Source organism: Rhinolophus sinicus, linkage group LG01, assembly GCF_036562045.2.
Source record: "Rhinolophus sinicus isolate RSC01 linkage group LG01, ASM3656204v1, whole genome shotgun sequence".
In the NCBI taxonomy this organism is placed as follows: Eukaryota; Metazoa; Chordata; class Mammalia; order Chiroptera; family Rhinolophidae; genus Rhinolophus; species Rhinolophus sinicus.
This window is the reverse complement of record NC_133751.1, coordinates 161,576,232-161,603,752: the sequence shown is the minus strand read 5'-3', so window position 1 is coordinate 161,603,752 and position 27,521 is coordinate 161,576,232. Positions and strand designations below refer to the sequence as shown.

Genomic DNA, 27,521 nt, shown 5'->3' with positions numbered 1-27,521 from the left:
ATCATCATTATAATTATACTCTGAAAAGATGACAATAGTAATTTCAATATAACTGTGGCAAAATCAGGCTTTTGGTCTTATGGTAGCTGAACAAAAGGAAGTACTAACCTATAAAGTAAAAAGACAGAATTCAGTAATCTGATCGTACCTAATATTATAATAACTTATATGTATGTATATATGCATATAGATATGTATGTGTGTATGTATATGTATGTATGTATATTTATATACACATATATATGTGCGTGTGTGTGTGTGTGTATATATATATCTTCTCCCCCAGTAGACTTGTTCTTGAAGCAACTACATACTTTTGCTAATTGTATGCCTTGTATCTACCAAGGGTCCAAACATATTTTTGGTAGAACAAAGAAACTAAAGGAGACAGGAAAAAAAACACCTTATGGGCACTCACAGAGAAACCTTAAGAAAATGTACTGGCTACTCTATTAGATCCACTATACACTACCCTACACAAGCTAACAATAAAACAAAAGCTTTTAAGGCCAATAGGTCTTAGTATTATTATATATATTTACGTAGAAAACTGGCAGAACTAAATCTTGTCATATTTTGCACATATTGCATTAGAGGTACACTGTGTAGTATCATGCTCAGATATAGCTTACTGACTTTAATGCAAATTACAAGTATAATATTTCAGAGTTGAATGTTAAAAGCAGTGAACATGCAAAGTTTTTCTACAAAATAAATGGTTAAAAACTTGGCATTTAAAATTCTGTCAAGGAATTCTAAGCATCTATTCAATGTAAAAACTTTTACTTATCTCATTTAATCTTCACAACAAACTTCTGCAGTATTACTGTCTCTATTTTATATATTCTGTAACAGATTTAGAGGTAAATCTGTACATAGTGAGATAAAGAGCCAGAAATTCAAACACATTCCAATTCCTGTTCCAGAATAGGCTAATTTTTGAGCTATGTTCGAAGGAAACTGCCTTTTCTTAAACTCTGGGATAAGAACAAAGATCAGTGGGTAACTTTATAGTACAATAATCAGGCTGTCACTATCTGAACTTGCTAATCAATTTCAGCAACACTAAAAGTAGACAATCAACTATAACGTACCTCCTGATGTGGTGACATAGAAAAACACATCATCATCCATGAGATTTTCTTGCTTAAAAAATATTAAAAGCTATGCCTGAATCTAACTAGACTTTACATCTAACTTCAGGTTTAGAGGACAAACAGGGCCTAGAGGAAGAGTTAAATGACACCAAGAAGCAACACGCAAATTCAAATTATGACGTATTTTATACTACAAATAACCGCGTTTCTCTAAGTCAGTAGCATTCAAAAAGGGAGAATAGTGCTTCAGATAAAATGAGACTTAAGGAAACAACCAAAAGTTAACATGGGCCTTGTCTGAATCCCCACTTGAACAAATGAACTGTAAAATAAAGACAATTTTGAGACAACTGAAAAATTTGAATATGGACTGGGTATTAAATGATAGAAGGATTTATTTTTAACTTTGCTAGGAGTGACAATAATATAGTAAGAAAATGTCCTTTCTAAAAGCGGTAACACAGAAAGATTTAGGTGTAAAGTAGTATAATACCAGGACTTGCTTTAAAAATAGTACAGAAAAAAGGCCAATACGGAAAAAATACTAATAATTATTTAATCTAGAGAATGAATATATTATTCTACTTTAGTGTTTGAAATAATTTCAACTAAAACGGTTACAAAAAATTTCTTTTTTATTGTAATGGAGGAATATGTAGCCAGAATACTGTTGACTGTACGAAGGTTGAGTTCATACCCAAATTAAAACTTTAACATGTCACATTGTCCATCGCTTGGACTACAATGAGCCAAAATTTTGAAAACTAATCCTAACATTAAAATTAGCTCCTCTATTCTCCCACAAGCAAAATGCAAAAGCATTGGTAAAAATTTGGGGAACAAGTAAGTTTGGGTGATTCAAATTAACCTTAACTAATATTATTTGCTTTGTTTTTTAACAACACAAATCAGATCAAGTATGGTATCAATGTTCCAATCCATTCTTCTCAAATCATCAGTTTCACATGTCAATTTGGTAGACTTCATCAAGAGAAATATATTAGAGTAAGAGTGAGCTTAGTTTTTGGAGACCTGAAAACAAGGGTAAAAATGTAACGATAAAATTAATTTAAAACAAAATGGGCAATATGCCCTTTTGTAATGACAACTAAGAAAGAGCCAGAAAGACATTTTTTAACCCAAACACTATTTTCAAATACTTCTTAAATGATCATATACCATTTGTGAAGTGTCCAAAGAAATAATTGTTCTTGTCTCATCTGCAGGACACATCAGGCCATATGAGACACTTGTTCCTCCTGCCAAAATAGGAAACAACTTTATGTTTAAATATTTTAGTTCTAGTTACGTATCTAGGGCAAATCCCTAATACAAAGTATACAGGTAGGCCTGCTAGGAAAGTAATAGCTATTTTTGCTTGGCAAAATGTAATTTGTAAGTGCTAACACACTAAAAGCAAGCACCTTTATTTTATGCTGCATGCCAAAATGAAGAATTACTATGGAGGTAAAAGCAAATGGGATATCGCTCCTTCCTCTGGGCACACTTAAGTGAAGCCCCCAGCAATTTGTGAAACTCCAAAAACATGATTAGAAAAGTTCTAAGCTAATGATTATTGCAGAAACATAGCTTAAAATAAAAACAATACCCACCCTACAAAACTAGAGACACCATTACCTCCTTTCTACTATAATTACAAGATTCATTTACCACTTAAAATAGTATCTTATAGTCTCATACTAAAAGACTTTAATAAATTAGAATATAAACAAGTTAAAATTGCCCGGATTACATGATATTCAAAAACAGATTTGTATGTTCTTTGGTGGAAAAGTGATTTTCATGTAAAATAAATCATACAGAGAAGTATTTAAAAAATGTATTCCTGTTTTCCATTAACATTTGTTGTCAAAGGAAAAATGAGTTCTTGAAACCAATACAGAATACAGTGTTCTTAGTTCTTAACCATCTGTATCATCATATATCAGAATAAACTCCTAACTGGTACTTCCATATGTTTTGGACAGAAAACACGTGGAAGTCACCTTAATACAGGTAAGACTTATTGGGGGTGCTGCTGATCTATTAGGTTCAGCTTAATGTACAAGGTGAGAACACGAGTTGTCACTTAAGAACATGTCTGTGCTCAGTAACTACTACTAGCTTGCTGCAATCATTTGAAATCAGGAAAATATTTCATTAAAAGTAACACTGTAATGCCTTTTTTGCATGAATTCAACAGAAAGTGTCAGCTGAAGAAGGAATGTGGAGCTTCTGATTTGTTGGGGTCCTATTTCCATTCCATCACTGCCAATTCGGTAAGTGAAGGCAATTTCCTTCCTTTGGCTTGCGTAAGTTGTTAAAACAATGTGGTTGATGAAAGATCAAGAGAGATTAAACTTGTCTTAAAATGCAAAACAATGTCAGGTTTCAGTATTAAAAGATATTATCGATTTGGTCATCAGATCTTTTACGCTGCATTGTATTCCTTCTCAAAGGTTTATGTTGGGTTTATTTAGCCTTTGGAAAATATTTTCCACAAGGATGATGGTTAGAAAGTAATTACTGTAGCTGGAATATATTCTTATTTAGTCCTTGAAATCAGTTTCAACAAGGATCCATATGGGAGAGAAGCCAGGAACTAAAGGTACATAACATCTCAAACAGTTTAGGTAAATCTATTCCAAACAGAAATGAACAACATAAACCAACTTTTCAAACAGTTTAAGTAAATCTACTCCAAACAGAAATGAACAACATAAACCAACCTTTTCATAATTACAACAATATTTGCTTTCAGTGGGATGGCACAAATATTTAAAATACAAATATTTTAAATAGAAAAAACAAATTTACATCATACTGAAATTCAAAGGGCACAATACCTACCACCAATTGGTATGACACAAAGGTTATATTTGCAAGCTAGGTTCACAATCTTAACTACATCATCATGACATGCTGTTGAAAAAAGGGAAAATAAATTAATCACAGGAATATGAATAAAATCTGGTCAACCTTGCAAAATATGTGTCTATAAAAGTTCTGTAGTTTAAACTTTTCCTTCATTTATTCACCCATTAACACATGAATAGCTACATTAAAACGACGGTTTATTATTCATCTTTTAAACTTTTCATTTTGAAATAATTTCACTTACAAAATAGTTCCAAAATAGTACAAAAAATTTCCTTCACTTAGCATCCAAATACTAACATCTCACATAACTATAGTTCAATTACCACAACCAAGCAATTGACACTGATATAATACTATTAACCAATCCACAGACCTTATTCAAATTTTGCCCATTGTTCCACTAATGTCCTCTTTTCTGGACCAGGATCACACACTGCATGTAGTGTCATGTCTCCTTAGTCTTCTTTAATCTGAGATAGTTTCTCAGTATATCTTTGCCTTTCATGACTTTGACACTTTTGAAGAGCACTAGTCAGTAATTTCATAAAATGTCCCTCGATTTGGGTTTGTATGATGTCTCCTCATGATTAAATTCAGGTTATACATTTCAGCATGGATTCCACAGAAGTGATGCTGTGCCTTTCTCTGTGTTACCTCTGGAGGTACATGATGTAGACGACTCTCACTTCTCGTAATGGTAACTTTCAGTGTTTGGTTAGATGGTACCTGCTAGGTTTCTCTACTCTAAGATTATTATAATTCATAAGTATCTTCTAGGGAGATACTTAGACTATGTAAATATCATGTTTCTCATCACATTTTCACCCACTAATTTTTGTATCCATTGATGATTCTTTATTCTGTTCTTTAAACAAATTTTAAAATATTATATAATATACTGCATAGGAACTCCTTTCTATTGTACATGACTGACGGGGACCTTTATTGGAGTAAAGGTTATATAAGTAACAAAACTTGACTGAGGAAGGCTTTAAATATCAAGCAAGAGGTGCTAAGACTAAATCTGACTAGCAACAGGGCATTAAGGAGAGGAACAATGTGGCAAACAGAGCATTTTAGAAAAATCAATCTTACAGGATATGGAATAGCATGGAGGAAAAAAAGAGACTTGAGGTAAGGAAACCATGCAAAAATCTAGTATTACTTACTAAGGGCCTTTAAAAGGAAGTAAGGATGCAACGAAAAATACACAAAAGAATACCTATTTATAAACATAAAAATACTGTTCTATAAAAGCTGTAATTATCATTTTTCAGGATTGCTTAAAGCTAGGCACATGTCATATGTATTACTCCAAGTTTTACGGAAAATCCATTTTCAAGCTTTCAGATTAACCTTATAAAGCTTACTCTTTGTGGCAAAATTTTTACTAAACAGAATGAATACTAGTTCATTCAATAATAAATAAAATACCCAAAGATGTCTGCTAAAAACCTTTAGCAAGACAAAACTATTTCTAGGACTGTCACCCAATCAGAAGCTATCTTTGCTGTGTTACCTGACACAGCACTCCCTCATCCCACCACCCACCCTCTTCTGCTATCTTCTTACTGTGTCTTATTTGTCTTTATAGCACTTATCACTAATCAATACATTTTATATTTATTGTTCTGTCTCCTCCCAATTAAACTTACAACTGAGAACAGGGATTTTTGTTTTGTTCACTACCTATCCTCAATACCTAGAACAGTACCTAGCACATATTTTCACCGACCTAAAGTTCTGGTATTTATACCATTGAAAATAATACATGGATACTAAATTAACATGCGAAGTAATTTTTAAAATGTTATTGTGAAAGACTTTATTTTTACAAGCATAGTTATTGCAGACAACATACATTGTATGAGTGACTAACTACTTGTCCAAACTAAATGAAAGGCCAAGATATCAACACTGTGTAAAGGTCACAACGGTGACAAATCCTAGTTTAAAGAATACTCTAAATCTTACTCGTAGACAAGCACTAAACATACTACTAAAGCAACATGTAGAAATCAAATTCAGATTACAGCCAGATTTAAAGACATTCACAATGACAGATTTTCTAAATGTGTTTGTGTTTGTGTGTGTTTGTATATGTGTGTGTGTGTGTGTGTGTGTGTGTGTGTGTGTGTGTATTATGTATGCGGTATATATCTATTCAAACAGCCACGTCCAATGTATGTAATACACATTGTCTCAAATTGCCACATTATGTCAAAACTTGCCCTCATGCAAAGAAATCCTTGAACTGTATCACTAATAGAAAATTTACATTAAAGCCAAATAAAGGCTTCAGTGAATTGACAACCTGCTGGGAGACAAACTATTTCCATGAAGTCCTTATACTGGAAGGTTCGACATAATAAAATTATAAATTTGACTCAGGTACAAATACACTATTTATATAGATTCTTGAGGTATGGAACAAGATGGCAAAGGGAATATTTTAGAAAAGTTAACCTTTCAAGAGTGTATGGGAGGCTTAGAAGGACAAGAAACTTGAGGCATGAGAACCTTTAAAGCTACTGCAAAATTTCAGATATGCACTAAGGGCCTCAATTGAAAATTGGAATGGAAAAAGAAAAAATGGAAGGGCAAATTTGTGAAAGAAGGATTTTACAGCATAAAGAAACTTTTCTTTAACAATTGACTAACTCCATATGCTTCCAAAATCTGAATTTTAAAATCATTTGGATTTCTTAAAGTAAGACATATATTCCCATTATGGTAATTCTCTTAGCATTTGAATATTCAGACACACAAAGAAAATACCTAAAAGGTACAGTTGAAAGTTTTATTTAAGATACATCAAAGGGTTAAATATATGGTGATGGAAGGAGAACTGACTGGGTGGTGAGCACACAACGGGATTTATAGATGATGTATTACAAAATTGTACACCTGAAACCTATGTAACTTTACTAACAATTGTCACCCCAATAAACTTTAATTAAAAAAAAGATATATCAAAGGATAGCCTATTAGATTTCCTATGGGAAATGAAAATTGACAAATTTTGCTTTCATTTTTGTTTTCAGTAAAATATGGATACGGAATTAACCTGCTCCAAATCTTGGTAGAGAACTAGCCTAAAACTACTGAAAAACAGGTAAGTGAAACAAAAGCATGTCTTCTTTTTCAGTGTATCTGTTCTTTTTTTCAGGAACTGCTAAATTTCTATAGTGGACTAACAGAAACAAAAAGACTTCCTTCACACTATTCCAAATACACAGAAAAAAATCTACATCACAAGTATCAGGAAAGTAATTTCATTTCAGCTACATATGCTCTTGGATTTTCCTCCCATGTATGTCACCTCCCTCATACCCCCATAATTAAAGTATGATTTTTCCCTCCGATAATCCCTGCAAAATAGAAGGATTTCATGTAAGAACTGAGTCCAATTTTTTTGAAAAATAAAATTACATACTCCTTTTATAGACTCTGAAGAGGAAAAAGGATCAGTAATTATGGACAGTATGGAACAATATAGCTGTTCTGCTTTAAATTTTCTGATAGAAGAGACGAGTTATAAATATAAAGATATAAAGACTATATACAGAGATATATAGACTATATATATAAATATAGAGCATCAGCAAAGCAAAAAGAAAGCTCATCCATCCTCTACCTCAAGACAAATCCCTGAAATTAATTTCTCAAAATTTAATTATTTACATCAAAGACAATATGCATGTTAAATAACTTGTTTTGCCATCTGAACATCATGCTTTTTTAGCCTACAAGCTCGATCAACAAATTACTACTATTACTTTGCAATAATCAATTATTTTAATTAAAAGTTTAATTATTTTAAAGATCTGAATATATCATTGATACTAATTTCATTAAGTTCTTAAATTAACCAAAAATACATTTTTCTACTGGCTGCCCAATATGATATTTGTTTATTTATTTAAAATTAAGACTTAATTATCAACCACAAAATCAACTGTGAAAACAAACAGTTCAGGATGATCAGCTCAAGAAAGAATTACATAACTGTTAGCAAAACTTTAAAACTACAAATACATATATTTTTTACAACTCATGTTAAACACTACCTATGTCCAATACTAAATTTAACAGTAATTTACTTAATTTGACAATTAATTTACTTAATTTAACAATACTAAATTAAGGATACAAAGAAAAAAAGAACTCACTTGGCCATAAAACTATATCAGGAATTCGCTGAAACATTCCTTCCCTGAGCAAAAATATCTCATGAAGACAATGACCTGTTTTGTGTTTTCAAAAAGAAAATGCAAAAACATCTTAAGTTACAGGAAATTTAAAAATTAAAAATAAATAGCATTTATACAAAATTGCTTACCATGAGCTCTAAATACTCGATCATCTGCTTCTTGTGAATATGAAATATTAGTTTTTTTAAGCTCACGAAGAAAATCTTCATTTACAATAGAAGGAGGTGTATCATTAGGATTTAAGGATGCCTAGGAAATAAAAGTGGGTTCTGTGATTTATTTCTAGAAAATAAATTTGAATATGTCTGTTAGGGAGAATGACTATAAAATGTAAAATATTTTTGTATCCAAACTAAGACAGAAGCATAGGAAAATACCAAATAATACACACAGAAACCAACTTTGTGACAGTAACAAATTACAAATGGTCTGGTTAATCACATTCTGTAACATAAGTTATAGAAGTCTTATGTTTTCCTCTTTTGCATATATGGCCCACATTTTTCTAATTTCTAAAGACGGCAGTCAAGAACAATGAAAACAGCAAAGGCTCAAATCTTTAATTTTAGATTAAGGAAACTGGGGGAAAGCTACTTGGCTTTTGCATTATCTACATTTTCACCTGTAGATAAAATTTATCATTTCCTATGCTCCAATTACCAATTTTAAATGAACACCAAAAAGCCTCATAATATAAGTAATAAACCCATTTTACAGAACTGCTTTAAAACTCACAAAGTAGTTATAAACTTGATATTTAATTTCAACTAGAAGGTAACATGAAAAATAAATCTTCAAATTTAAAGCTTTGTGACATTGGGCAAGTCACTCAACTTCTGTGAGCTTTGGCCACTGCATCTGTTAAATGACATTATCACCACCAAATTTATACAGCTGCCAAAAAGGAAGGCTGAATGTGACAATTTATGTGAAAAGCACCTAATATTTCCTAGCATATAGGAAGAAATCTATAATGGCTGCTATAAAAAGATCTGTTATAAAAAGAAAAATATAATGTACTACTTGAAAATAAGAAAATATAAAAACATGTAAAGAAAAATATGATATTTGCATAGCCTTTTAGTATCTTATTAAGGATCTGTATTTAATATTCAATTACTGTTGTCCCTCTGTATCTGTGGGTTTCACATCCACTGATTCAATGAATGACAGATTGAAAAAAACAAAAAATTCCAGAAAGTGCCAAAAAGCAAAACTTGAATTTGCCACATGCCAAGCACTACGCTGAATCCATAAAAATGAAGTGATGGGTAGGTACACCCTGCTGCAGCTTATATGCAAAAAAAATAGGTTACATGAAAATATATACACCATTTTATATAAAAGACTTGAGCACTCACAGATTTTGGTGTCTGTGGGGGGTTTTGGAACTAATTCCCTTCAGATTATTATATAGCTATATAATAAGTATTTATTGAATACATGGTATAAGCCTAACATTGTTCTAAGCCCTAGAGAGACAGTGGAGAATTAAACAGGAAAAAAAATCTTGGCCTCATGGAATCTACCCCATAGTACAGTGGAAGGAAATGACCAAAAGAACACCAACAAAACATACAGATTTCTATTCTGTTAAATTATTAAAAATTGAAAAGGGCGCAAAAACAAAAAAAAAGAAGTGCATTAAAAACGTGAAATTTCTGAAGATGGTATGTAGATTGCATCAATGTCAAAAAAATTATTATTAGGTTGGTGCAAAAGTAATTGCAGTTTTTGCAACTTTTTTTAACTTTTTAAACCACAATTACTTTTGCACAAACCTAGTACAAATAGTCAAGAGAGAGAAATTAAGGAGAAGAAAAAAGATTTTTTTAAAGAAATGTTAAAAGAATTTAGTTTCAGGGGGACAGAAATTAGTTGTTTAACCTAATTTAATTACCCAAATAAAATGTAACTGGATTTATAAATAAACCAAACAAGTACTCACTGAATACTTAGTCCTTAGTAACATTTTGGATATACTAGAGAATATAGTGTTAGCCATAGCCCCTGTACTTATGCAACTTATATCCAGTTAGAGAGGCATGCAGAATACCATGCCATAGCAAACAATAATAAATAAAAAATCATAATAATATAAATATTAACAATTTCATTAGTTTGATATATACACAGTTTAAAGTTTTCTAGTCCCATTTTCAGAAAAGTGAAACTACACCCTAACGAGGCCAATATAACTTAACAAGAAAAAAAATGACAAATTACAAAGATAAGTCTAATTTGACACACACACACACACACACACACACACACATATGAATCATCATTCTTATTTGCTTACTTTAGAGGTAGTTTTATGCTCCAGGCTTACTCCAAGGGTATTTTGGATCCATTCTTTAAAAGTTGGTAAAATCATGCCACTAAGAGGGTACCTAAGGTACAAAGAAAGTAAAACATTAGAGTGAGGTACCTTCGTTTAAATGTAAATTTTAGATTCAGCTTCTAGTAATTCTTCTCCTATCAAACCAACCCTCTATAAACCCTGGACAAAATGCAAAACAAACAAAACCCAATTATCTGAAGGTAGTATAGACAGGACAAAAGCAGGCAAAAACTGAGCGTGTTACATTTGGAAGAAGGAAACAGCACTACATGAGTTTCCAGTTTTGCTTTGTTTTTACACAGATTTTAGCCTAAGGGAAAGCCTAGCTGGTACCACAAAAAGAAACAAAAATGTAGAAAACCTACAGTCTTCCTGGCTTGAAGAACCAGAGGACAGTGTTTGCAGCAAGCCCAGCACCTAGAAAGAGTACAGGGAAATCACGGAAAAGGAGAGTCAGAGAGGGATCTATGTATAAATTCTGTCCAAATGTCTGGTTGACCTTGAATTACACATCAATGGAGCAGACGCTAAGCAGCCCACCTAAGCTTAAAAGAACTGAACAGATAACTCAGCTGCTCGCCACCCCAGAGGGAAACTGGAAGTTTGAAATCAGTCAAGCTAATTGCTTGATGGGGGTGGAGGGGAGGCGGGAATAAAAGCCTCTTCAGAAGAATATAACAGAATCCAGAGTTTCTACAACGCATCATTAACAATATCCACGATATACTCTAAAATTACTGGACAGGAACAAACAAGAAAGTATGATCCATAATCAAGAGAAAGGGCAATTACTAGGGTCTTACCCCAAGATGATTCAAGATACTGCAAATAACACACAAAGATTTTAAGGCAGTTATAACTATGCTAAAGGACAAAAGGGAAAATATATTCCCAGTGAGTAACAGAAAAGAAATCTCACCAAAGAAATAGCAACTTATTAAAAAGAACAAAGTAGAAATTCTATAATTAAAACTGTGAAATGGGGTAGCCAGTTGGATCAATTGGTTAGAGCGCAGTGCTCATAACACCCAGGTCGCCGGTTCGATTCCCACATGGGCCAGGGAGCTGCGCCCCCCACAACTAGATTGAAAACAATGACTTGACTAGAAGCTGATGGGTCCTGGAAAAACACACTGTTCCCCAATATTCCCCAATAAAAATTAAAAGAAAATACTGTGAAATAAAAACTGGAAGAGTTTAAGATTGGAGATTTTGTGACGTTAACAAGCAATAAAACATCTACAACCTGAAGAACAAAGAAAAAGTTTGAAAAAATAAATAGAGCTTCACAGAAGCTATGGAACAATAACGAAACACCATACATATAAATGCAGTCCCAAGAAGGAGAGAAAAAGGGAAAAGGGAATGTTTAAAAGAAGAAATAATGGCTGAAAGTTTCCAAATTTTATGAAAGACAAAAATTTACAAATTCAAGAAGTTCAGAGAACTAAAAAAATATATAAATACAAAAAACTCACAAAAGGCACAATGTAGTCAAATTGTAATTAGAGAAAGAGAGGGCAAAAGGAAATCTTAAAAGCATCTTGAGAAAAATGATACATTATATAAAATGTGTTAATAAAAATTATGATTAACCTCACATCAGAAACAATGAAGTCAGGAAACAACTGAACAACATTTTTAAGGTGCTCAAAGGAAAAAAAATCAATCTAGAAATCTATACCTGGTGAAAATATCCTTAAAAACATAAAATGAAATAAAGACATTTTCCAATGAAAACTAAGAGAACTTGAGAACTTAGTGCCAGCAGACCTATACTACAAGAAATGCTAAATGAATTTCTATGGGCTGAAGGGAAACATAACAATAAATGTAAACTCAAATCTTCAAGATGGAATAAATATCAGAAAAGAGTAAATATATGGGTAAATATAAATGACTTTTTTCTTAATTTCTTTAAAATATACATGACAGTTTTAAAAATTGTAACGTTGTACTATAGAGTTTATGATGTGACAATTATAATAAGAACAAGGAATAGAATATAAACCTGTAGATGTGCAAGGTTCTTAGATTTTACATGAAGTGGTACAATACATTTAAAACACACAAAACAGCACTACAGAGTGGGTACAGTATGAAGAAACTAGATTTGCTACTCAGATTTTGTTTCCTACATCTTTCATCCCAATCCCTATTTATATAGTTTACATGCAACATCAACATTATTTGATATACACAGGAAATCCTAAATTATATATATATATGAGAAGATTGATGCAGAAAACTCAAGTACTTAGAGATCCAACTTTTCAGTTTTGGAAATATTTCTCAGAGGTGACAAAATACTAAACAGCAATAAGTAAGAAAGAAAGAGATAAAATAGGTATGCTACTCTAGTGTAGTGAAGAAGACTGATATGCAAACAATAATAATCCAATGTGCAATAATAGCAGTAATATAATAGCTCTTTGAAAAGATCAAAACAAATTTTTAAATGTTTTAAAACAGTACTTTTAAATTTTTATTAAGTAAACACATTGCATTATCATGTGCCAGGCACTGTTCTAAGTGTTTTATGTATATTAACTTAAAATAATGTTGTGAGCTTGGTACTATTACCACCTTTTTAAAGATGAAGAAGCTAAAGCACCGAAAATTTAACTTAAGAAATTAAGTAAGTTCAGTAACTCACTCAAGGTCACAGGGCTAGTAAGTTACAAACCAGGCCCTGAATAAATAACGCATCAGTGTGTGCTCTTAACCACTATATGATGCTGCCTCTAGTCTGATTCTTCCCCTACCACCATTCCAGGTGAGAGCATTAATCTAAAATCTTTACAAATTATATTTATGAAATCACAGTAGCTACATTCAGTCATTTTTTTTCTCTATAATGTTCTTTCTGCATCTTGACTCCCACCACCTCCACCAAAAATGATGATGGGACAGCCAAACAAAAGTACTATACGAGAGATTTTATAAATATTTGATTTGTAAAATATTGAAGTACAACATACAAAAAGATAAATAAGTGTACAGCTGGATGAATTTTAACAAAGTAAACCTCTCATGTAATCAGCATTTAGGTCCAGAAACAGAATATTACCAGCACCCAGAACCACCCCAGCACACATGCACGTGCGCGCACACTCACGGACACGCGCACACACGTACACACACATGCACACACCCCATCAATGCCCCTTTCCAGAAACTACCCCCTTTCCTTACACCAAAGGACTCACTATCTTGACTGTTAAAATCACAGGATAATTTTGACTGTTTCCGAACTTTACATAAAAAAACAAAATCATGCAAAATATACTCTTTTGTGTCTGCCTTCTTTTGCTCAATAATATGTTTGTGAGATTCATCTATGTTGTTACATGTAGTTGCAGCTAACTCATTTCCTGGCTAAATTCCATTGTGTGAGAATAGACCAATTTCTTTATCCACTGTATTGCTGACAGACAGTTGAGCTGTTTACAGTTTGGGGTGCATGCAGGGACATTCCTCAACTTGTTTTCTGAAGAACGCATTACATGTTTCTGATGCATATGAGTACAAGCAGGTACAATTGTTAAGTCATAGTCTATGCATACGTTTAGTTTTAGAAGATGCTGGCAGGCATTTCCAACATGTTTACCACTAGCAACGTATAAAGAGTTCTACTTGTTCCACATCCTCCCTACACTTGGTGGTGTAGTGTTTTTTAATATGAGACATTCTACTGGTAATCTCTTAACAATTTAAATTTGAACTTCACTGATTACCTATGTGATTGAGTTTCTATTCACATATCTACTGTCTATTTGGATATCCTCTGCTTTTAATGCCAGTTCATCTTTTGCTCGTGTTCCTATTGGGGTATTACTGTTTTCTCATTGATGTATAGGAATTCTTCATATATTCTTGAATCAAGAATATACTGTGGGTTCCAAAAATGTACACACGTGACTTGTATTCATATTTTGTTGAATACAAAATATTTTGTTATTGGTACATATTGAGTATTACAATTTTAATAGTTTTTAAAAATGTGTATACATTTTTTGACACCCTCTGTATGTATTAAATATTTTCTCTTACTCCGTGATTTGTCTTTCGACTCTCTTAAAGGAGTCTTTTGATGAAAAGTTCTATATTTTAATGTCTGATTGCTTCATTTTTTCCTATTTTATAGTTAATACTTTTTGCTCTCTGCTTTGCCTACCTCAAATTCAGAAATACATTCTGTATATTCTTATAGCAGTTTTATAGTTTTAGTTTATACATTTAGGTCTATAATCTATCTAGAATTGATCTCTATATTTGGTATGAAGATCAAAATTAATTTTTTTCCAAGATGGTAGTTTAAGTCCTCCTATAGCTTTTTTATTTGAGGGGTGTATGTGTGTGTGTGTGTTTAAATGGAGAAAAAAAGAGATACTCTAGTAGTCACTATTTATTCCAGATCAAATAACAATTAAACCAATACTGGTAACAAATCAGAATAGACTATAAATTGGCCTTATCATCTATGTCATGCGAGTTACTTAAAATGTTCAAAGTACAATACTTTTGCTCAAGATTATTTTCCACTCATTTCATCCGAACTTGAATAACTGCAAAAGCTTTTAGCAACTAACCTCAAGATTACTTTGATTTCACAAAGATGGCCCAAAAAAAGAAAAAGAAAAAAAGCCAGCAGGTAGTACATAAAACTCTGCACTGAAATTAAATATATGTTTATAATAATGCAGCATTCAATATTAAAAGAGCCATTATTGGGCCCTATCCAAAGGCACTTTTAATTGGAAGTGACAAAAAGCACTCATTCTGTCACGTGATTTTAACAGTTATGCAGCATGGGCTGACTGGATGTCTCCCCTTATGTTAATTTAATTTCACATGATACAACAAAAATACTATCTAAAATTCTCAAACCAATCTTTACATAAATGTTAGCAAAGCAAAAATGACAGTGGAAAGGAAAAAGATAAACAAATATTTTAATCAAGCAAGTTCCTCTTTTATAGTAAAATCACCAGGGCTAAAAATCAAACTGAAGAATTATATAATACCTTTTTCATAAATCTAAAGAAATTGGAATGAAAGTATGGGATTTAGAGCTAAAACAACTAAAGATAATCATTTGGTGTATAAAATGTTCTTCATTTTACCTACGATAAAAGTATAAATTCTGGAAAGTTGGTTAAAACACATATGCTACTAACTGTTGCTCGTGTCCTACAGAAAGACCAATTTAGAACTATTAAGGTTTTAATGCTGGGCCCTTATATTTTAACCGTACCATTACTTTGGGTCTCTGTAAAATACAGTGGACCCTTGATCTTCAGACCTTTGTGAATTCATTAATTCACAAATAACATTACCCATAAAATAAAAAGGTGACCAACTTCAAGATACCTGAATCAACAGATACAGGGTTAGTGTTACTGTATTGCGTAAAATTTAAAACTACATTCTACCACTAAGATAAATACAATCTACCGCTACATCTGAATGCACACTATTTCAGATTTTGAAGATGTATCTTGCTTGGTGGAAGCCTGCATTTAAGACTTTGCTCCATTATCTACAATCACAGCACAAAACTTACACAGCTCAAAAGAGTTCCATGCCAGAATGGAAGGTTTTCAATTGTACTTTTTCTTGCATCTAATGTCCTGGGATTTGAGAAACATTAAAGAAAACCTACTTAATAATCATAAAGTCTAGCAAACTGCTAAGGACTCCAAAAATCTCATAAAATATCACGAAGTAAAAGTGAAAACTTTGAAGTCAAAGAAGTAAATGGACAGAAAAGAAACATTGTAAGAAAAGTTCAATGAATCAGAGGTATTTAAATTAAGAAATAGCTACAGAATGACTTACTATAGCAATATAATTTGGATTTACATCTAGAACTATAAACAAGCATTTATTTAACACTCATAAGACTATACTATGCATTGCGGGACACAATGAATTGGTATTATATGACTCTTGTTTTTAAGAAATTTACAATCTAGTTCAGTCAAAGCTGCAAAGACATTTAATTTGTAGGGTGAACATATGGGTAAGAAACATGCAAATTTTACCAGAAATGTGATAAGAGGAAAGCCATGTGCCTATACCAATCGTTGAAACAGGCTGACTATTGAATGGATCTTTACCATGACTGAGGATTAGATTGAGAACTTGAAGGTCTTTTTGTGAAATGTAAGGTGAGATCAAATTAACGCCTTTCCTTAGAACCGAGGTAGAATATACTGTAAAAGATACAGAACCAGAACAAGCCTTCAAGACCAATGAAATCACTCTACATGGAAAGAAAACTCTGCAGACACAAATATGCAAGAAAGAATTGCACATCTGGAGTTAAGGTGACTAAAGACAAAGTGACATGCACTCTGGGGCAATGCAGAGGCAGTAAAGTATTAGTAGACACAACCATCTATTCTCAGAGTGAGTTCCACAACTGCTAAGCAATTGAGTACCCTTTTTATAATTGAAGATAAAACTTTAATGAAAAATTATGCCACTGAAAATACAAAGTGTAACAAACCCAAACCAATTCTTTCCATGTAAATACTAACTTGTGTTTTGTAAGCATCAATTAATGTACAATACCTTTAAAGTCAAAGAATGACACTTCAAAAATTTTATAGAAATCTATAGCATTAACTCTGAAGTATTGCCATCTACTGCTTAAAACCAAAAGAACTCAATTCTACATCTACAAGGAATAACAATGACAAGATTTATAAACAAATTACAGGTTTATTTACAAATTAGGGGTTTATAAACAAATTACAAATCTGTTCAGAAGACAGACTAAACTTCTGATTTTCCCCTAAGATCTATAATAGCTTGTTAATAATTGCTTCTAATGGCTAGATTTGAAATGTTAGTTACCCTCCCAAAAATGTATGCACACAATCAACCACATTTCCTTATAAAAATTCCCTACCCTTTCAATGTTCATTGGATCAGAAAGAAGGGGATCCCCATAAATTTTCACTGAGAATCACTCAGTTTCTGGCACCTAGCAGTTTCCCTCTCTTTCAGGGACTTATCTTTCTTTTTTGGGGTATTCTGCCCACTTTTTCTATGTGGTTATTCAGGGCAAAGGGTATGTATTTGTTCAGTCCACTACAAAGCCAGAACAGAAAGTCTTTACAAAAAGTTTCAAAAATTGTCCTTATAACATAGTATTAACACAAAAGGGTGAATACTGTTCAGCCAAATAAGTATATTCTTGTACTCATCCTTTCTAGCCACAAATTCCATTTTCTCTTTCAGGAATATCACAACCTTCTTATGCTTCTGCCCTTTGCCTTTCACTGGAACAATAGGAATTTTGGTCACAGGATCACTTTCTATAATACGCCTAACTTTACTGTGCTGGTGTATAGAATACAGAAACGCTTCTAGTTTTGAGAGAAAACAGGACGGATACAATGAATGAGTATGGTGACCTGCAGAAGTACCTCAAAAGCACAGCATAATGGAAACAGCCTGGGAATGAAGCTTAAAAACACTTGGTTTTTTAATCCCAGGTTCCCATTAAACAGGTGGCCTCGAGTAAGCTATTTAACCTCTCTCATCCTCAATCTCCTAATTATTTTTAAGAAAACACCACTATCCATCTTAGGGTTATTTTAAGATAACTCAGTAGGCATGCAATAAGTAATACCTGTTATTATCTTAAAGAATTTTGTACATGTGTTCTCATTAAAAAAAGAGAGAGAGAGAGAGAAATCTACTAATTGAACTACAAGGAAACTAGACTAGATACAGAGAAAAGTTATGATCCAGTTCAATCAGTTTATCCTATCTGATAAAGTAATTGTGCTTCTGGAAGCACCAAAATGGGAACTGAATATTATTTAGTTAATATTTAGTTTTAGTTATTAAATTGTTTACGCAGTACATATTTAATCCGAGAGCTTCTAAATTCCATTTCTGTGTTTGGAGAATTACCTCTGGATGAGTACTAGTGGGAACCCAAGGCTGCCTTCCACTAAATCAAACATGCCCCACATCTACTTTCCCAGTCTCCCTTTGCAGGCTCTGCCAGTCAGATACACCTCCCCCCTCTCCCCTGCCCTTCACCCTCCACTTCCCCCACTTCCCTCACTGGACTTGAACTCAGGTGTCAACCATGGAAAAAAATGAAGTATTTAAGGAATCCATTCTAGTTAGAATGGCAGCAGTGGCAATCTTCCAATGTGTGATACCAACAGATAAATTCTGTGGTTCTATTATAACCTAGATAAAAATCTCTCTCAAGATCACTGAATCACTGAGTATGTACGAATGTATATTCTCCAAACAATATCTAAATAACTAATTTTGTTTTCTACTGATCTTAGTATCAGGAAGGGCATTAACAAATGTCTTATATACTGAAAAAGGAATAATCTAATCATAAGTGAATACACTGGGGTTCTAATTTTTTTAAATAAGTATCTTATGTGTGCAGCTCATGTGTCAGGACCCTACAACCTGATCCTCTCTGGGAAAACTGACAAATCAAGTGCCAGAACACCCAGAGTAAGACCCAGATTTGGCCCTTATGAGACCACTCATGCTATTTTCTGTGACTAATTTATTTCACATACATGCACTTCTAACATAAACCAGTACATAGCCTACAGTCCTCCACAGAAGACTGCATATGTCTTACGCTTTCAATGGCACTGTGCTGAAGACGTACAAATTGACTATTTGCCCCCTCCCATAACACAAAGATACTATACCTTCAAGGTCCAGAGAGAGAAAGAGAAATGAAGACACTGAGAGGAGAGAAAAGTGGTTTTCTAAGTTCAGAATACTCACTTTTTCCCCCCAGAAGATTTTGTAAAGTCAATCTCTACATAGATGAGTTTCTACTGTATTAGGCATTATTCTCTTTAAAACATAAAACACTCAACATTTAGAACACTGGTACATTGAATTTTAATCAGAAATTCCTTCTACCTGAATTACATAATTTATCAACTACGCCTCGACCAACATGCTGCCCAGTCACACTGAAGAGTAGGAATGAGAATGCAGATAAAATTTCGTTTTCTATTAAAAAGCATATGTCAAATATACATCTTCAAACCTTTATTAAAATTAATTCCTAATTACTAGTGAATGTGGACTGGATAATCAGATATAAAATTTCTGTTGTTTTAGGTATGATAATGGTATTATGTTTGGTTATATTAAGTCCTCATTTTTTCAAGGGATACATATGTAAATATTTAGAAGTGACACAAAAATGTCAGAATTTCAAATATTACAGAAAAAAGCAATTATAGCAAAACACTGATAACTTTTTAATTGAGGGAGGAGGCATATTATTCTATTTTTATGTCTATTATTGAACATGTTATGTTTGTTATTTAGGTTTAAAATTTTTCACAGACAGAGAAAAAATGGAACAAAAGGAAAAAACAAAGCAGAGTTACCTTTTCCCAGTGAATTCAATTTGACCTTTCTTATTGAAGAAGAACTTGGAATCGTTATATCCCCATCCATTCCATTTCATAACTTCTTGCCTAATAAGAAAAAAATACATAAATGAGACATATGCTAAAAATCTCAAAACTGAACAGCTTATCATTGACTATTAACTTTCACAATCATTTAAAGCAAGACCATATCCCACTAACATTATATTTGTTTAGATAAATATACCGTTTCTCCCCAAAAAAAGACCTAGCCAGACAATCAGCTCTAATGCATCTTCTGGAGCAAAAATTAATATAAGACCCAGTCTTATTTTACTATAAGACCAGGTATAATATAATATAATACCGGGTCTTATATTAATTTTTGCTCCAAAAGACGCATTAGAGCTGACTGTCCGGCTAGGTCTTTTTTTTTTCGGGGAAACACGGTATATCAAAATGTCTAGGTATAAATATTGCCAAGTATAGAATCACTCTAATGAGCAGCGCCTGCTTCACAAAGGGCTACAACCACTAAATTTAAGGCATTCAGAGAAAAAGGAAGAAGAACAAACAAGAAAAATATGCTGAGAGTAAAATATGCTTCATTTTGTACATGTTACTGAGTTCACATTATAGGATGACCTAAAAAAATTGAAATTAAAATAAATTCACCTGAACAGGAAACACATTTTTGCATATATTAGAAAAATCACAGTAATTAATCTTCTGCTACAATGAAAAAAACCAATTTACAAAGTAGGTTCACTAGTAATGACACCACTAGTATTAGATACTTTTAATAAAGTAAATTAAAAATCTGAGTGCTGGGTTTACAAACATTCTAAATCCTTCAACTTCCACGTAACTACCAATCTCTACCGTGACCTACACATTAACGTTAACATAACAATGACTACACCAATTTTCCGTATTTCAAAACAGGATGGTGTTTTTAATTTCCAAAATGTCAGTATTTCACTGAATTTTGCACTTTGCATAAGAATAGCTAGTTCTGGGTCTGCGCAGAACACAGTAAGTTACCACATTTAAGTGTGCCAGATTTTATTACGTTTTAGCACAGAGCTTTAGTATATGTGGGTTACTGAAATAAAGTGCTGAGTCTTCTTAATGCAAACTCTTCTCTCTATATAAACTTATTTACTACATTAAGATTTCAAAATACATCACAAGAAAAAAATATCTGTAACAATGTGTGGTAATGGATGTTAACTAGACTTATTGTGGTGATCATTTCACAATACATACAAATATCAAACCATTATGTTGTAGACCTGAAACTAATATAATGTTACATGCCAATTATATCTCAATTTTGTTTTTAAATTTCATAATAAACAAAGGGTACATGCTTTAGAAAGCATTCTAATTCTCCATAATTGTCAAGGAAGAAGAAAATGACAACAAACAAATTTTTTATTACTATCATAATTCTTTATCTAGTTCAAAGGCTTTTCATATAAGTGGAACACTAACACAATGCAATTGAATCAAATATAGGTTATTAACTGTGAAATCTCCATCTATATATAAAATTAAGAAAAAAACCTAGGAATACTCTCTTTAAAATTACAGTTTGCCAGCAATAAAATCTATAGTCCCTAAATAAAAACAAACTGTTCAAAAATATCTCAAGTATCAATCCAGAGGTTAGATTTGTAGGTGAGCTTATTACAAACTGTTGCCCAATATTTTCTTCTAATTTCACATTCCAACTTCATTGTAGAGGGAGGTTTTAGAAGAAACCTTTTGGAAAAAATCTCTACAGATAAACCTCATGACCAATCTCACCACTAACATACTTGTTTTCTGAAGATTATACTTTCTAAAAACAAATTAGGTTATTTTTTCATGATTATAGTCTCTTCACTTTTATGAAGTATAATTTACTATTTCATTTTTATTATATTTCCATAATTTATATTTTAAGGATATGTACATTTTAATTAGCTAATATCTTTACTTAATGTTTTATAATATGTACATACATTTTTGTATGTAAAATGCATTTTATTAGTTAGTGAATATAAACATTTGTCATGGAGTCTGTACTCTACAAAATAGTAGTTTGGCATTATACAAATAAATGCAAAAATACCAACATAGTCATTTTGCTTTGGTATTACTACCCTATGCATTGGGAAATTATTTCAGTACAGATGTTGAATTTGGCATGTTTATATAGCTTAATAATAAAAATCATTTTTCTTAAAATTATGCCTAAAGTTAAAAAAAAAATTATTCCCAGATGGCCTCCAAGTTAAAAGCTAAACCTGATTCCATGTGTTCATTCTTAGCACTTCACGAGAAACATGAATCAAGATAAGCAGGAAATATCTGCTACTGTACACTAAAAAAATGAAGATATTTACATACTGAAGAATCTTCAGCCTTAAATTTTCAATTGGGTAATGTGCTAGAGAAATTCCAAGTTTTTCACTATAGGCCAAAGTACCTTTTTCTCTCTTTTCATCTCAGTCTGAAAATTCTGCCTATGATATGGGCCTTATCGTATTTATACCAACTTTTGGAGCCTTCCCCGAAGTTAGAAGGTAGTCATTTGGAATGCATTTGTTATGTTGCTTAATAGTATATAATTAAAATCTAGGTTACTCCAAAACCAATCTTGAAGTACCCCTTGTGTTAAATAAAAAGTAGGCAAATTTCCTAGGCTTCTGATTTTAAACTTTTATACACATGTACCCCCTCAAATTACTATTATATTCTATGACAGTTAAATACAGCTACGTGATTACATTAAACTTTAAAACAGCTTCTTATAAGAGTATAATGAGTACATTGAAGGGCGTTATAGCATTAACATTTTAAAAATTAGAGTAAAACTTTACACAGTCATATAATTCTAAAGCTAAAAAGGTCCTTAGAAAACCTAGTGCAACTGCTCATTTTTCAGATGAAGAAACTTGTGCTCAGAGAAGCGCTCACGATTACACAACTAAGCCAGCTGGGAGCATCAGAAAGCGAACTCCCAGTCTCACGGTTCTTCCTGTTTAGAGAGGTAATACCTGAAACCCATTAAGTCATGTCCTCAGGTAACCAAAATGATTTAAAGGAACCCTTTTTTCATCACATCAATATGTTTCAAAGCACTATTACATGTCATTGTTACAGTTATTCTTCTAAACTTAACCAAAATGAAAACACTTAAAACTCAAGGAATATGGTTGTGTTGGGAAGCCCAGTGCCCTGTACTTCCTTTCCCTATAGTATAATGAATTCTGCCGTTCAGAATAATGATCCCAAAGCACTGAAATGAAGAATGGTAAAAGAATCGCCAACTATCAATAAGATTCAACTAAAAGGATTCAATTCTCAACCAACTCCAAATATCAATTAACCAGACTGATACCTCAGACTTTCCAGTTCTTAAAGTTTATTATACTAAATTCAACATCTTCAAAATTCAAGAACCCTCCTCCTGGCAAGAAAAAACGAATTTGGCTTGACTGCACTACATGAAAAAAACGTTTTACACATTTACACATCTGAACACAGTACCAAAAACCGCATTGTATTAGGGGGCTAACAAGACAGTGGAAACATAAAATAGCACCACATATACACAAGGGGGCAGTGTTCTCCCATGGTACATATACGCATGTTCAGTATTCGTCTTTCCCAGGGCTGCTGCTGTTTGCACCATTCTGAACTGAAATATTTAAATTTAGAATTATTATTATTATGAAAACCATAGATAGTTCCTTTCTTTATTCTTAAAATGGGAAATTTTCACTTTTAAACCTCTGCACATACATAACTATTCCTCTAATAATGAATTGCAAGCATCCTGATAAAAATGCATGATTTCTACCATAACTATTTGTAATCATGCTATTTTTCATTAAAAAAATAAGAGAAAGGAAATATGCTTTAACCTCCTTTTATTTTGGGTTAGCAATAAAAAGTTCAGCTAAAAATCTGAACAAAATATTTTCATCTATCTTTTCCAACTTAAACAAGAGAGAAAGATCATATAATTTCAGAGCTTTTGAAAAATAAAAACTAAAGCATGAAACTTAAGAACCCAAACTGTATTTTTAACTAGCCATGCTCAAGTATCAGTTAAATTCAAATTAATTCCATAAGTAGTACAATATGTAGATGCTAACAATAAAAAATCTTTCAAGGACTTTTTTTTGTGCTAATTAAAATCCTCATTATCTGGTTGTGTGTCTAATTATTTCAAGATCCAGATAACCTAAACAAATCATGAAAGTGAAGCAAAAAATAAAAGTGATGAGAAAGATACCAAGATTTGATCAATAACACAGATACATCCCTGAAAAGCTATGCTACAGAAAATTCCTATAAATCAAATAATATTCCTACTGGCTTATTTTTTTTAAATACTGAAACTGAGTTCTCATTAGAAATATAAAGAAAGGGCCAATGAGGAGAGAAAACTAAAGAACATTGTTTTAATTCTAAATTTAATTTAAAAATGTATATACTTTAAAATAAATTCAAAACAATGCTTTTATCTAGTCTACAAGTCCTACAAAATTATTTCTAAAAACTCAACACCAAACTCCCATAAAACTAATTACAATGCTTACTGCCTCGATCTAACAGTGCAATTAATTCCCTTTCAAATAGTTTAGTTAATCTAAATAGCTTAGTTATAAGTGCAATAATTTATGTGCACTATAACAGAAAGCCTGTTTATAAAAAATAGAAAAAATCAAATAAAAGACATGGATAGATTAGCACCACTTAATTAACACAGCTACAAATCTCATGGTTCCAAGATTGTTAAAACACCCGACTTAGAAAATAGGTAAATACCATCAGGTTTTGTAGCTTGACACCATGAAACATCTGAAATCATAGAATATTTCCTCTTGTCCTGATTAAAATTCACCGAGCTACCTCTTCTAATTATACTTTATTCCCTACAGAGAAAAACTGGCCAACTGAAATGGCCAGGAGGCCCAACAATTTTATTTTCTCATCATGAATTAGTCGACGGGCATGCTAATTAAGTTTGGTCACTAGTGAGGCTAATCAACGTGAGTCAGACTACCTGAATATGACTGACTTCAGACCCTGACAAAAATCAGCTTCCTGGACACGTCAAGATATATCCCCGCCCTCTCGACAGTAAGACGTTGTGCAAAACCAGGACATTATCATGCAACACTTTGAACTTCAACATGCATTTCAATCTTCCCTCAATATCCTCATTGTAAGTTTTGAAATTCTAGTTGCCATAATAAAAATGTGGCCCTTCTGTGTAATGAATTATTAATCAACTTTCTAATTTTTTCCAATGTGATAGTATAAAATGGATTAAATATAAGATTTAAGACATAGAAAGTTGTTAGCAAGCACATGGAGAATAGGAACCCACACGCATTTCCAGTAAACCATTCCACAGAGAAATCATGTGCTATGTTCTCACAGGTAATGCCATTTCTATGACCCACCTGTACAGCTTCTCAGTATATATTTAGGACATATTCACACACAATTCTATAAGTGAACATGTTTGATATATGGAGCTTCGTTTGTCAGAGTAGCTGGAGACATCACTAGAGGAATGAATAAATGGTAAGTAAATTTCTGTGAAATACTATGCAGCAATCAGAAGCACGGAGGTAGACAGATACACATACAGGAACATGAAGAGATTTTTTTATACAGTGGTGAACACAAACGGAGAAACAGTAAGGTCAACAACATAATACCATTTAAGCAAACCAAAAATATACACACTAAATATAGTAACGGAATATTTTACAAAATACATACACACATATTCAAGAACATTCACGGGTGCCCATGGGAGGGGGCTGTCACAACGCCTGAGTCACGCACCTGCCTTCATCTCATCACGTGGGCACTGTGTCACCCCACATCATCACAAGAAGGGTGAGTACAGTATGATCTTTTGACAGAGACCACATTCACCTCAATTTTATTACAGTATATTGTTGTAATTGTTTTTGTTATCATTGTTGTTAATCTCCTACTGTGCCTAATCTGTAAATTAAACTTTGTCATAGGTATGTGTGTATAGGAAAAAACAGCATATACAGGGTTCGGTACTATCCGAGGTTTCAGGTATCCAATGGGGGTCTTGGAATGTGTTCCCCATGGAGAAGGGGGGCTGCTATACATACTATTAGTCAGTCATGCTGGTGGAGGTATATATTCGAAATATTTTGTGCTAGAGCAGGCGTGTACACACGCACACACTCACACAAGCTTGGTACCCTGGTATTCTGGAGGCCTAGAAAGGCACAACCATACTGTCGGTTACCCTCATCATGTACTGGGCTATGCAAATGAGGAAAACACCCCAAATCAGTGTCACAGAGTTGTCTTAGCAAAAGACAAAGAACAAGGATGCATACTTCCCTTGACCATTTGTGGTCCCTGGACTATAGTTTAAATTTCATTTGTTCCTCCTCTGTCCAGTTGTAATCTAACTAATGTGACAATTTAGGCAACCAGTTCCAGACTATACTACCAACTGCGAAAATGCCAATTCGCTTTTATTGTTCCCTCCCTGCTTGCTAGTAATTGGAAGAGGAATTCTATTTACAAGTTTATTATACTGACCAATCTGTAAGTGATCAAATATCATTTCTGGTACAAAAATATGAATGTCTCCAAAAATCCATCATTTTAACACAGAAACCAAGCCTCTGAGTACCCTTTCTAGCTGTCCTCCAGGGGACAGCCTACCAAAACTCTTGGCATGACCCTAAAAAGGACAAGACTGACATCCACACCTGCTTGACATACACAGTATTCTTGCTGTAATAAGATTTTGTTTGTTTGTTTGTTTTACTTAAAACAAGCAGCAGCCCTTTCTACTTTAAATGACAGTAGCTGGAATTGTTACCTTTGCTTCGGGGAAACCCACAGAAAAAAAATGAACCCAACAAAGTTTGGGGAGAAAAAGAAAAATTAAAATCAGGCCCTAATCATAACAAAGGAGGTTCCCAAACTTCTTAGGAGTATAATAATCCCCTTGGGTTCTCCTTGTAAAAGTAGAGCCCTGGATGTCACTACAGACCTACCTAATAATTAGGATCTCTGGCAGTGGGGGTGTCAGAATCTACATTTTAAACAAGCACCCCAGAAAATTCTCATGTAGGCCATCCACAGACCACACCTGGGTAAGCACTGCCTTAAGGCGTGAGGAAAAACTGAGAGCAGAAGCCTCATCTGAGAATAGCCAAAAAGGGAATAAAGCCTTAATGTAATAAAATCAAGTTGCTCTCACCCAAACTTTATCAAAATCAGGAGGGACTAGGATTGAGGGGAAGGAAAAAAAAAAAAGAAAGAAAGAAAAACTATAAACTCACTGCAGTACAGCAATGGACGGATCTGAGTGGAGTTTTGCAAGAGGGAAAGTAGGGGCACTCACATGTGGAAGACAGGGAAATGGGTAACAGGAACTGGAGATTTAGTTACATGCCAGGGGAGGTAGACAGGTCTACACCCAAATTTTACAAAGGATGATCCTGGAAGGGGGAATGAAGGCAATACAGAGATGATATTCTCTGATCCAAATTTCAGGAAAGTTGATCTGTTATAAAAT

At 33.0% G+C, this 27,521-nt stretch overlaps 1 protein-coding gene across 1 annotated transcript in view; it reads right to left on the bottom strand.

Moving 5' to 3' along the window:
* Window positions 1-27,521, bottom strand: part of AGPS (alkylglycerone phosphate synthase) — a 122,801-nt gene that overhangs the window by 80,673 nt on the left and 14,607 nt on the right. The window contains exons 2-7 of the mRNA XM_019739330.2: window positions 19,946-20,035; window positions 10,494-10,584; window positions 8,320-8,440; window positions 8,150-8,224; window positions 3,948-4,019; window positions 2,277-2,356 (exon numbers count right to left, since the gene is read on the bottom strand). Of these exons, the coding sequence (XP_019594889.2) occupies window positions 2,277-2,356; window positions 3,948-4,019; window positions 8,150-8,224; window positions 8,320-8,440; window positions 10,494-10,584; window positions 19,946-20,035 (529 nt within the window). The remainder of the gene's footprint in view (window positions 1-2,276; window positions 2,357-3,947; window positions 4,020-8,149; window positions 8,225-8,319; window positions 8,441-10,493; window positions 10,585-19,945; window positions 20,036-27,521) is intronic.